This window comes from Leiobunum rupestre, chromosome 4 (assembly GCF_980474605.1).
Source record: "Leiobunum rupestre chromosome 4, qqLeiRupe1.1.hap1, whole genome shotgun sequence".
NCBI lineage: Eukaryota > Metazoa > Arthropoda > Arachnida > Opiliones > Sclerosomatidae > Leiobunum > Leiobunum rupestre.
In genome coordinates, this window is record NC_143387.1 from 37544997 (window position 1) to 37558413 (window position 13417).

Sequence of the window (13417 nt, forward strand, 5' to 3'; positions counted from 1 at the left end):
AAATTAATCGAATGCCGAGCAGTAGGCCCAAGTCATCTAGCGACTTTTAATGCCTTATTAACTATAAAATAAATCAACCTCAAATATGCCAAAATAAATTATTTTTCGAGAAATTATTCTTCACTTAGAACTGAGTGTTTAATAACGTTACGAGTTATTTTAATTCTTAGCGCATAAAGGTGTGTTTATTAATGATAACCATTCAAATTCTTTCATAGAAATACTTTTTATTATATTTATATCCAAAGTTACTTTAGTTTCCTCTTAGGTAAACAGGTTAATAGACACTTTTTTCATTTATTACCGAATTTGTTTTCTCAAATTTGTTCACGAAATATTTAAAGGGCTATACAGAGTCACTAGTCAGTTAAAAAATATTAGAATATGTGGGGTACATGCCTTCAATAATAAATTCATACAACTTTTTTTAATAATTAATTCATTTGCAAAGTTATAAATTTACTTACTAATTTTCTGAATAATTTTAAAAGATGGACCTTCCTTTTTAACAAAATTTGGTAGCTTTTGTTCTAGTATCAATCGCAAAAGTGGTTTTAAATGTCCGAAAAAGAGTTTTCTATGTAAGTCCAATATTTTAACTGTGTATTTAATCTTGCAAATGATCATTAGAAATAGTAAAACCAAATTAATATTTCTCGAATAATGGAAGAGTATAGGAAGTTCAAAACCTAATCTAACCTATCCTAGCCTAACATTTTCTAACCTATCCTAACCTAACCTAACCCAAACTATTCCAACTACTAACATTAAGTATTATAAATTTTTTTGGAAACGTTAACATTTAATTGACCAGATTACAACGCTTTTTGGTTAGAAATCTTCCTCCGGAAACCGTGGTTTTAAGGGGGAGAGCGCTGCTCAACTCTTAGTGCCTAGAGGCCCAAGCTCCTTTGATTCCTTCCAGCGGAACGCCAATTTTATCTGAGCTGCCGGGGAATTCCGGGTTGCCAGATGTACGATTTGTATCGTATGTGTACGATAATTAGACCCCTGATACGGAAAATGTGATCTTAACACACAAAAAACATCCAAAGTAATAGAGAGGTTAAGAAACCTTTGGACAACGTGTACGATAAACTTGGAAGAGGGTAGACGTAGCTTTATTGTGTACAATATAATATCCTACAAGTTTCCCGTACACGTTTATAAGAGGGTGGCTTAACCTGTAACAAGAAAACGTTTAGAAGTAACGCGGCTCTACGGTGGCTGCGGTTGACCTTTCTCCTTTCTCTCTGTTCGTGTTGTTGCTTTGAAAGCGACAAACCACTTCGAGGCTCAACCACTTGTTACCTGTAAGATATTGGTTTTTCAAATACGATCGAAATCGATAATTAGAATCTGGAACCACTGGACGGGGAATGGACTTTTACTATTTGCCAACTCTATATAGCTTTCCAATTAACCGTTCTACGATAATAATTAAAAGTCGAAGGCTTGGACCAGTCCAATAACAATAATCTCGGCTATTAAAATGGAATCTCTAAAAGATTAATTAATTACAGAAGCACACGCAATCGAACGCTCGAATCTCCGACTCCTTTTTCAATTTTTGAAACGAAAGCGAAAAATAAAAGGTCGATAAATCTTCCAATATTAATTTTGATAATGACATTGAAACAATTATTAGTGTAAAACTAGGCGGGAAAACACTCCCGTGATATGATAGGAAACGCGCCAGACAAGAATCCCCTCCCTAAGCAACCAACAAGAAACCGTGATCACGAAAATCAGCCGCGGGATACTTCACGAGTTCGTATTGCATCATTCATTGTTAAATAGTAAACGAGAATTTCATGGTAATATCGGTTCGGAGCCGCCCGGTACAATACTTTAAGGATGGGTCATTTATTACGCGCGTAGCCCCTTCTCTCGGCCCCGAGGGTAAGGTATCAGATCCTCTCCTATTAAATTAGTGGTTTTTAATGAAAATACCCCTTTGCGCACTGTATCTCGGGAATGGATCTGGAATGGCAGTACTTTAACCTTAAGCTCGCGAGTTTTCTCATTTTAATATACGTCCACGATCAGCCGTTAGGCATTTTTTATTTCCTGATTTTTCTCCGATGATACACCGTTGTTTATATCTCTGAGTGATTATAATAGTGGAGTGGTTTCAACGTTCTTTTAATTGTCACTAATTTTAATAAGCACGCTTAGAAGTAGTCGCTCTTTTCGCCTAAAATTAACGGACACTCTCTTCCCAAAAAAAACTCGTTTCGAATCAAAGATTCCGCTTAAAACCCAAACCTAACATTATATATAAAGTTATTTTATTTACGGTATAATTTCTCTCGACAGTTTTTAATTTCCCTTCAATTGGCTTATCAACACGCGAGGCTTTCCTATAATTTATTCCATTAAATGTTTCCAAGTAAAAAAATATGTAAAAATCCGAACACTCGCGGCTTTTATTTAAATGAGTCTATTGGCCCCGCGTAAGGTTTCTTTTCATTCTTCATTATTATATTATTTCATTTTACTTTCGTAGAGTTGATATCTCCTGATCGCAGGATAAGACAGAAATAATAATTCAAAAAAGTGTTGTATATGATATAAAAATATATTAAAGAAGACTATTTTTCTACGGCTAAGATGGCTTAAAACAGATAACGTTTAAGGAATAATTTCATCTCACGTTTCATAACACTTTTTCTTTTTCTACGTTGGTTTTTGAAAGAAACGTGCGATTTGAATTTTACGGCTAATGGTTGAGAGCCATCTTTCAAAAGTCGTTTTTTTTACTTCGAAATCCAAACTAGGATTTTACAAGTTTTAATTTTATCGAGAGGCTGGCTGGCTGGTTGGCTGGCTCTCGCTTTTCGCCTTCACTTCATTCGCGCTTAAATGCGAATTATTACTGTGGTCTCACTGTAGATGGCGCCAGTGCCATGGTAGGCCACTAGGCATACTCGAATAATTAGTTGATCTCCAATTCCATCTCGAACATTTCACTTCGAATAGTAGTTTCCTTAAAGTCAAATTTAGAGTTTGCGACTGGATATACAACCGGTTTATATTTATTTTGTCAAAGTTGTTGCTCACCGAGTACGCTAGACTGTAAGGGAATATTTTATGAAAACAACAATTTACTCTGTATAGTCGCGATACCGAGAGCAGTGGCGTCCACTATAGAGTAGTAGGACTCCGTAGCTTTGGCCATGGCCACCATTTTGGTCGGAAATTTTTTATCTATTGGAAAGAGCATGGGTGACGTACTAGGACGTCACAGTGCCATTACTCTATAGTTCTTGTTCTCAAATATTAAAAACATTGTCCTTAATACTTAACACAAAAGTATATATTATTTTCGAAACCTTTTTTTAAATCAATTTTAATTATTCCGACAAGTTATAAAGTTAAACAACGAAGTAGATTTTTATTCCGACCACACTGAAGATGGCGCCACACAACATTAGAGAACCTCCCGCTTTTATTTAATAATGGCGCGCGACGCACGCTCTGTGGCACGTTTCAAATAACACGTGACACCGAGCGTGCGCCGCGTGCCGTTATTAAATAGAAGAGGGAACGCTCTCCCTAATGTTGAGGTTAGAGTAAAGATCTTCATTCGCTCGAGGTAAATTTGATTTAAAATAATATATTTCGACTTGCCAGCCTTGTCTGTTCTGTTACGTCTCAGTCGTTTCGCGTGTGTTTACCAATTTACTCCGGTCTACTAATCGTTAATATCACGCGGCTAACTTTTCACTGTGTAATTAGAATTTTCGTTTTCTTTTGAGTCTTTATTAATTGTTTAAAAAATGTGTTTGTAACTTTTCAGGGTTGAATTCTTCTAAGATTGCGAAGATAGAAGCAAGAGCTGTAAAAGATGTTCGTTATCGTTTTCGTTGTGATTTTGCTCTCGTGCCTGAGTTCCGAAACAGGTTAATATATTTTATAAATGTAAAAATGTAAAAAACAAAATTAAAGGTTAAGGATTTCCATTTCGAATTTATCAAGTGCGCAACGCTTTGTAGTTTTGAAATTAATTTCGAGTTTGATTTATAGTCTAGATAATACTCCAGCTGAACGGAAGTTAGTGTTTATTTTCGTTTAAATTAATTTTTTAAAGTTAAGAATAATTACAAAGTTACATTAAAATATGAAGAAATGCGAATGCGAAATGGCTATTATTAATTTGTTTATTTAATGAAATATATAAAACTACAAAAACAAATTTAGTATAATTTCGAGGACTGCAGATCAGGAAATTAATCACGAACATTGGATAACAGTATTTTGAAAATACTAGCTATAATTTATGATGATAAATAATAATATGATGTCTGTATCAAGAACATTGAGAAATATAAATTATTACTTTTCTTGAAAAACTTTTCAATGCCTTATAGAGAATTAGAGATTTATAATAATTAAACTATGGATGAGATTTCAATCAGCATTCCATTCGTAACAGGTTTTTGTTCTATGTATATAAATATCTGTGTTTGGCGTCGGGTCAAAAGAGCTTATCGTGAATAACAAGTACAGCGCGTAGTTTTAAGGTTTATCTTAATTTTTAATAAGAAGGAAAGCGTATTGGGCTTTGGAGTCTCCTAACTTCAGCCTAGAGGAATGCGGCTCAAACTTATTATCATAATGATTAACTATCGTAAAAGTGATCGCGTACACGAAGCCTAAATGACCAAAGATTGAGCAAAATTAATCGTCTCGCAGACCAGTTTTCGTTGGCCATAATTGAGGATAGAATGGAAAATGAATTTCTAAAAAACCCCGGTCTTACGAACAGGAAGCCGAAGTCAAAGGTTATTCGCAGTCATTCGTATTCTACGTTTCCTTGATAGAATTTCGTGTCTTCTTTACCCAATGTGACTGAGTGTATTAAAATGTGACCATTGTTTTATTTTTTTTGATATAATTAGTAAATTAAGTAACTAAAAATGAAACATAATTATATATTTAATTAACCATTAATATGCAATTCACATACGCAATTTTTTAAACTGTAGAAGTGGTGGGTTTCTAAATTATGTCTAATCAAAAGTTATATATCGCGAAGAGTTGTTAGTCCTCAGCTAAGTTATTATTTTATTTTGTCTTTGTCGAAATATACTCTCATTAATCAAATAAACATTGGGAATTACTTATAGTTTAATCAGTTATAATCTGACCATAAAATTGTTAAAATATTATCCTTAATTTTGCGTAGAAACAATGATTGGACGCTTAGGGGCCCTCCATAAATCTGTCAGTCCATCCCGTCGTTAATTTTGAATTAAAATCGTATCTTTCTAATTGCGTTAATTATCCAATTGCAGCCGGTTTATGCGTTCGAGGAAAGGAATCGTTCGTGCTGACATCTAGCGGAGGCGGCAAGACAAATTCTCTTCCTTACGAGTCTTACCCGGGGCGCAACGTGACCGAGTGCGTTCACAAATGCCGACGCGATGACCGCTGCAGATCGGTCACTTTCTATCACAACAATTCCGATACACTGTGTCAGCTGATAGACGCCAAACCCAGAATCCTGCAAGACATCGGAGTCTTCAGCAAACAAAACGGAGTCTACCGATTCGATAAAGTCTGTTTGGAAGGTAATTTCTGGGTTCGACGCCGTTTCCTGGTTTCCGCCGATTCGCCCCGAGCGCCGCAGTCTGCCCCACCGAGCCAACCTGTTAATTTCCTCTCCGCCCAGATCAACTTTCAGCCAGCTAACTTTCTATTTTGGGTTTTATTTGAAGTTCAGGGCTATTATTTCGTTACGTTTTCTAGTTAGTGACACCGTATCATTATAATCGTTAGGTACGCGGTTACTCGAGCGAAGGTGCTTCCGCGTGATACTCGTTTCGTGTTACGTACACGAAATATTGATGTCCTACCATTAACTTTCCTATATAGAAAGTTCCTCTAATTTGCTCTTAACTTTGTTGCTAGGCTTATTGTTATATTTGTAAGAAATTTTACACCATCCCCGACCAAATAAAATTACTCGGACGTAAAATACGATACCGTTTTTCTCTCCAACGAATAAATAGGTGCTTGTGATAAATTATTCGTTATGGAAAAACTGCCCAAGGTTGAATTGGAAGGTCACGACAACAAAGTTGTGGAAAACATAACTCAACTCGAATGCGTGGAAATGTGCCTCACAGAGGGAGGTTTCGTCTGTCGGTCCGCCGAATATGATCAAAGCAATTCTACCTGCAAATTGAGTAGATACGACAGGTTCAGTCGGCACACTCATTTTCAAACTGCACGTTCGGACAGCGTCAGCTACTTCGACAATATTTGCGCCTATAAAGCCGGTATATTTTCCCCTTTGCGAAATGAAAATAAGAAATAATCTGACCATTTTGTTTGATAGCCGAAGAAAGTAACACAGCCGAGATAGTGCTGCTTGGTAACGTGGAGCACCCGTACAGTTTGATGGAGTATAAAGGGGTTTCAGTGGGAGAATGCGGAGAGCTGTGCATTCGGAATTCCCTCTTTCCGTGTCGGTCCTTTCTGTTTGGAAGAAGGTCAGGAGAAGCGTTTTGCGGCTTGACGCATCAAAATCGAGCTGGTCTCTTTCAATCTCCGGGGAGTTTTAGACCATCCAGCAATTTAAATTACTACGAAATTGCCAGAAATTTAGATGGTTAGTCAGGCATCTTTAGCCGAAAGCTATTGAAATAAAATGTAATATTCACTGTTAAATCTTAGCGTGCGACATGCAAGATGTGCAGTTCGAACTGTTACCCGGCAGCGTTCTGGACGTGAATCCCTACAAAGTCACGAATAATTTGGCCCCGCAACAGTGCCTCAGTATGTGTCGTGCGGAAGCAATGTGCAGATCCGTCAATATCGACTACAAAAAGGGTACTTGCCAATTCAACGCCGACAACTTGAAAAGTGGACCGGATGCCGTCCTTCGGGAGATGGACTCTTTCAATTACTTTGAAAAAATCTGTCTTCCAGGTGAATTACTTAGTTCGCATCAAATGGGTTCAGCCATTTAACATTACCCCGCATTCGTTTCAGAGGGTTCCACTTGCAAACGGGATTGGGCCTTCGAACGGATCAGGGGGAAAGAACTAATTGGACACGAATTCGACAAAGTGTTGGCTGAGGCGAATACCAAAGAAGAATGTATGGCGGCGTGTCTCAAGTACCAAGCCTTTCAGTGTCGATCCGCTCACTTCAACTATCAACTGACCGAATGCAGATTGAGCCCTTACAGCCGCTACACGTCGTTTGATAAAAAGATTTCTCTAGAAAACTCCCGACTTGTCGTAGATTATTTCGAAAACAATTGCTTCAAAGGTACGTTAGAGTAAAATAGCCGTAGTTTTAGTAATAACAGTGAAATATCTCGTTACAGAGCCCAGAAGCTTTTGCACGCACCGAATATCGAAGAAACAGTCGGTGGCCGTTGCGGATCAAATTCACATATCTGATTCCATGGACGAATGTCAAGAAGAATGCTTCAAATCCCCGGGATTTAACTGCCGGTCGTACAGCTTCGATTCATCCACGAGAGTGTGTTCTCTCAGTCATCATAACCGCAAAACAATGAGTCGTGGCTCAATTTCCAAATCTCAAACCAGCGAATATAGAGAAGTAGCGGCTTGTTATGACGGTAAGTGTATTGCCGCGGTTCTCATTTTCTTAAAATCGAGAAGGCTTCTGAAATATTAGATAATTCCGTCGTAGTTACTGTTGAATGTGGTCAGGACGTAATGAGAGCCAAAGTTTCGACGAACATGCTTTTCAATGGCAAAGTGTACACGAAGCCGAAGCCTAACGACTGCGTTCTAGATCTCAGTAACAGATTGGACTTTACTCTCGGCATACTTTTGACCGGATGTGGAACTGAACGAGAAGCACGTACTTTTTTTACACGGTGTAAATAGCCGATTCTAATTTCGCAATGTTCTTCGCAGGAAGAAGGAAAGTTTTCCAACGTGCTAGTTATACAAAGCAACGACCAAGTAGTGACTGCTAGCGACAAAGCCGTTGGTGTGTACTGTTCCTACGATATTGGAAATAAAACTGAAGAGGTTACGCTCAATATAACGTGAGATATTCGCGCAGTTTTAGTTCATTCGAACAAATAAAAGACATAGAAATATTGAAACGTTGCTCTTGCAGAACCATGGACTCGAGCGACCAATCTCGTTCGAAACCATCAATGCCCGAAGTATCAATGCACGTACTGGATGTCCGTGGTAAAGAGAAAGATAGCGTATCGCTGGGAGAGTTGCTCAGGGTACAGGTGCGAATGTCCGATGAAGGTAATACAATGAGATTAAACTCTTTTAGAGAAACAACGGACTCAATATAACTCGAACTTTTCAGACACGTACGGAATTTTCATTAGAAATCTAGTTGCCAAAGACGGAACCGGTGCCAACAACTTAACGTTAATCGACAACACTGGGTAAGTATTCGAATAAACTGGGAAAACCCTTGAGATAGGTAGGCCTTTCGCGTTGACTATAACATCGTTCTCCGATTAACGGGTTAGAGGGCTTTAAAAGATATCTTTGATAATATCCCTAAATTAGGCCATTAGCTTAGATTGTCAGGGCGAAAAGGCCAAAGCAACTTGTTTGAATTGATTAACGTCTAGGTGCCCCGTGGAGGTTAAAATGATGCGCGAGATCCGCACACTAAACCCCAGGAGCAAATCCTTGGAGAGCTACTTAGAAGCATTCACCTTCACAGGAAGCAGCTTGCTGGAGCTAGAAGCGGAAGTGGAAACTTGCAGGGAAAGTTGCAAACCCGTAAATATAAATAATTTTAAGACACGTTTGGGGACTAGATAATAAGTTTCGCCTTCGTCAGGTCCTGTGCCAGATTCCGACAGGACGAAGCGAAGATGACCTGGAGACGGTCTCGTCTTTCGGGAAGAGGAGGAGAAGAGACGCGGACGACGATGGCTACGAAGTTCTGACCAGGAAGACTTTGACCAAGAGCATCGCGGTCCAAGCTTCTCAATTCGGAATAGGAATGCCTTCGTACGAAAACAGTTTCGCCTTCCCAGTTACAGCTCCTAGTACACCTATAGGTACGTTTCCCGCTTTATCAGGCACAATTTTTCACTTTTTAGCTATGCCCAGAAAGAATCAGGTGCGATAAATCACGATTTCTTTTGATAGAAATAGAAAAATATAGTTTTGTCACGACATTTAGAGTGTCAAATATGAAACGGGTAGGAAAATATGGACATTTCAGAATAAATTTAAAAATAAAATAACTTTAAAATTGCGTATTAATTAAATATAAAAATAACGCAATATTTCACTATTTTCGACATCAAAAATAAGTTGGGAAGCTAAATACTTTTTATATAAGTAAGTATAAAGTAGAAAAATATTTGTTTTTTAGATAAATTTGTGGAAGAAATAATGAAAAGTGTCGAAGAGAACGAAAGAAGTTTCTGTTTCGAGCCTGTCATGTCGGCCATCGTCGGAGGATCGGTTCTGTTCGCCGAAGTGATAGTTTTCGTCGCCTGCTTAATCATTTCTTACAAATGGCGTCACCCGGGAAAATCTGAAAAACAACCACTGTCTATATATTACGAAAATAGCTCGGATTTAACAACGGGTTAATTTTCAATTTAAAGGACTGGTTAAAATTTTTCAGATTATCAATATGACCCGTGTAAAATATTCAAAGAAAATGTGATAAACTACGGCAGCTACTTTTCCGCGAGGTATTATCTTCATTTTTTGATTAAGCCCTTTTTACATATATTTTTTTGTATTAAATTTTTTGGTGTTTTCGTACAGCCAGTATTTGATCTCCCAAGTGCTGGAAAATTCAGGATACATTTCATTAAATCTCCAAATCTAAAATAAAAAATGAGGAAGAGAATAATAAAAATTTAGTTATATTCTGAAACTGAAATGAATAACGAAATGTTAATTACAACTGAATTTCCCAGCTGATCTTTATATTAAAGGGACTTTTAATTATTTAGTATTATTTAAAGGTATTATTGATGCAACGACCAGACCGTATACCACTGCCATTTTCTATATTCATTAATTTTGATTGTTTGTTAATTTAAAGATACCTAAGTTCCTATTTCTTAAATGTGAGAGATTTTTGTGCGCGTTTCATTCTTTGGCATTTTGTGGTAATTGTTTGTACGTCAACAGGCAAAAGCGCCTATATAGCACAATAACTCAAATTGACTGCAGTTTTTGTACTCAGTGTTTTTGTATTTCACGATTTATATAAAAGGTTAAAAGATCTTTAATATTTATTTATATACCTAATTTATAATTGCCGCGAATGACTGATAATAGACCATCCTATAAAATCTGAGCTAAACTGGCCAAATCCACCGCAAAGCTATTGCTGTAGGACTGTCCACACTCACTATTCTTTGGTTTTTAAGAATTTGTCTTATGTTCCGTCTTTATTCGGGCTAGACATATTATATTTATTTAGTTGTATTTTATATCGTTCCGCCAACCAGTGTTGCAAGTTTACCAGATAAAACTTTTCATGAAAAAACCCTTTTCATGAAAAATCGGGCCAAACCTTCTGCCTCTCTATACACAAAAGTAAATAACCACGTAAGTAGTGTTTTATCCGCTCGGTTTTATCGAATGATCTATTATTGAACTTTAAATAACAAAATCTATAGTTTTTTAACTTAGAGGGTTATAAATAGGTCAATTTCCAAAGACCGTGGGTGAAAATTCCCTATCTTATGAACACTCACTTCCCTTCCATTGTCTCCCCTTAAGCTTTGAAAAGGCGACTGAAGAGATGATGTTATAATCATAGACGAAGAACGTAGGGGGAATGAGTCTTCCCTTGTTGGTGGGATTTGAATTTTCACTTACTAACTTTACGAATCAACCTATTGTCGCGCTCCAATCCTTCTATTATACTATATATACAGGTTGTCTACTAAAAAAAGAAAAATGATAAATATCTGAAATGTTTTTTTTTTAATTTCAAATTTCTATGGAATATTCCTTGTGTAACCGTAAATATTGATTTTCTTACGGTACTTTCATTGAATGTTTGATATTTTTTAAATTTGTTTTGTTGTACATAGGTAAATTTCAAGAAAATGTGTCGTCATTTCGTTAAATCCGTGTCTCTTTTGGAAATTCCAAGTAAGCTATATCTACTGCAGGTACCCAAAAATTTAACCAGTTTCTTTATGATCTCTTGTTTGGGAAAATCTACTTTTAAGTCACAGTGTTTGAGGGTCTATTAAAATTTAGGTTTTAGACGGATAAATTTGGAGGACAAGGTCATATTCAACTTTTTACACACCTAATAAGAAAACATAGGTGAGTGGATACTAATACAGATCTCGAACGCAATCTGAGACTTTTGTTACACTGTAGATTTATTAGTTGAAACTTAACTTTGATAAAATTTGAAATTTCTATGGAACATGCCTCGTGCATGGGGACATTTACTAGTGTAAAATTGAATGACCTTGAACTATGTCTTAAAGGTTTACGAATTAGAAAGTTGTTGCTCGCCATTCTTTTGACCAATCAGAATCCGAGAAATTGAAGGTTAATGAATTGAACCTGATTTCTGTAAGATTGGATGCCATGACAACAACTTTTAGAATAATTGAACTCCGTCATTAAACGAGCTCAAGCATGTATCGTAGCCGACGGGGGCATAATTGAACCGTTGTAAACTATTCAGTATTTATTAGATTTAGTCTAATCCGATTATTTTATTATCAAATACTGAATTCATTAACCTTCAATTTATCGGCTTCTGATTTGTCAAATCAAAGTTATTTGAAGTAATAATACGGCGAGAAACAACTTCCTAATTAAAACCAAATCCGTAAACCCAACGGTTCTCGGGATAGTTTTTGAATGACCTTGAGGACATGGTTCAAGGTCATTCAATTTTACACTAGTAAATGTCCCCATGCACGAGGCATGTTCCATAGAAATTTCAAATTTAAAAAAAAAACCTTTTTCAGTTATTTATCATTTTTCGTTTTTTTAGTGGACACCCTGTATATCGAAGTTAAGTTTCAACTAATAAATCTAGTTATCCGTCTAAAACCTAAGTTTTAATAGACCTTCAAACACTGTGACTTAAAAGTAGATTTTCCCAAACAAGAGATCATAAAGAAACTGGTCTATTTTTGGGTACCTGCAGTAGATATAGCTTACTTGGAATTTCCAAAAGAGACACGGACTTAACGAAATGAGGACACATTTTCTTGAAATTTACCTATGTACAACAAAACAAATTTAAAAAATATCAAACATTCAATGAAAGTACCGAAGTGTTCGGAATTGTTTATTCACTATCCACAAATTTTCCGATTTATTTAAAAAAACGTTGGTAAAAAGTATATCATTTTAACTTATTTCATTATGTTTTTACGCAACCAAGCATTTATTTGAATAAAAGTGGTATTTATTTAAATAATTGTTTGTTTTATTTAAATAATAGGTTTATCCACTTTCGATTATTTAAACATTTTACAATTTTTATTCAACTATTGGTTATTTAAATAAATATTACCTACCTTTAAAAAATGTCTAGCTCCGTTAATGGATACTGGTAACAATCTTTAAGAAATGAAAATCTTTCGAAATTGTTAATAGCGAACAACAATACCACTACATTTTTGGGGCCTCGCAAGCTTATTTCTCCGCTTTCTTGATCAAATTTAAAATTTGCTATTCAATTAGAGCCTATCCCACATTTTACTCGTTTTATATATGAATTTGAAGGGAAACACAAAATGCAGTATTCATAAAATTCATTTACATTTTTATCGTTTTAAATTACATAAATTTACTTTAATTCATTTCAGTTTAATTCAAAGATTACTTTTAATAGTGCTTATAGCGGCCAACTGATCAGGTTATTCAGGTTGTAATTATCAGATCAGTTAGTCAGATCAGGATGATCTCTTACGTTCCTCTCACCCAGCAATCTCATTTCAAATTGTAAACGGATTCCTTATCGCAAGTAACCAATCTGATCTGATCTGCTTTCAGTGGTGGCTTTCATGTATATGCAGTTTCAGCCAATGCCTAGGGTCTCGCGCTTATAGAGGCTGATCAACATGTCAAGTTGAAATTAACATTGATAGATGGCTTAGTTTCCAATATGATTTAACACATGAAATGGGGATAAAATACAAATTAAATAAATTCTTGCAAAAAATTGCATTAAATCTTGCATAAAACTTCATCAAATCTTATTGGATTACAATATTTTCGATAAACATTTTTAACAAATCGCAGTGGATCAAAATATTTTGATTTCAAATTTGCTAAATATTTCTAGATTAAAACTATTTTGAATCAAAGTTTGATCATTTCCAGATTTGATTGGATCCAATATTAATCCTATGTCCAAAATTTTATGCAGTCATTGTAGTTAAAAAATAATTAAAAATGTTACAATACGGCCTCCAATTTTTAGAACTTTC

General features: G+C 35.9%; 1 protein-coding gene across 1 annotated transcript; it reads left to right on the forward strand.

Moving 5' to 3' along the window:
* Positions 1 to 5196: 5196 nt before the first annotated feature.
* LOC149947643 (uncharacterized) lies at positions 5197 to 9575 on the forward strand. Its single transcript, XM_090170923.1, has 14 exons — positions 5197 to 5245; positions 5301 to 5576; positions 6018 to 6287; positions 6347 to 6619; positions 6685 to 6939; positions 7003 to 7284; positions 7343 to 7600; positions 7675 to 7848; positions 7909 to 8038; positions 8113 to 8255; positions 8320 to 8401; positions 8594 to 8747; positions 8809 to 9031; positions 9352 to 9575. Exons 1-14 carry the CDS (start codon positions 5197 to 5199, stop codon positions 9573 to 9575), a joined length of 2793 nt encoding a protein of 930 aa, XP_090027049.1.
* The last annotated feature ends 3842 nt before the right edge of the window (positions 9576 to 13417 follow it).

What these genes read in the sequence shown, in the direction of transcription:
- LOC149947643 (XM_090170923.1), top strand. Translation starts at nt 5,197, where the DNA reads ATGATTGGACGCTTAGGGGCCCTCCATAAATCTGTCAGTCCATCCCGT. An exon ending in TATTTGCGCCTATAAAGCCG is followed by an intron (nt 6,288 to 6,346) that starts GTATATTTTCCC and finishes TTTGTTTGATAG; the next exon opens with CCGAAGAAAGTAACACAGCC. An exon ending in GGTGCGAATGTCCGATGAAG is followed by an intron (nt 8,256 to 8,319) that starts GTAATACAATGA and finishes CGAACTTTTCAG; the next exon opens with ACACGTACGGAATTTTCATT.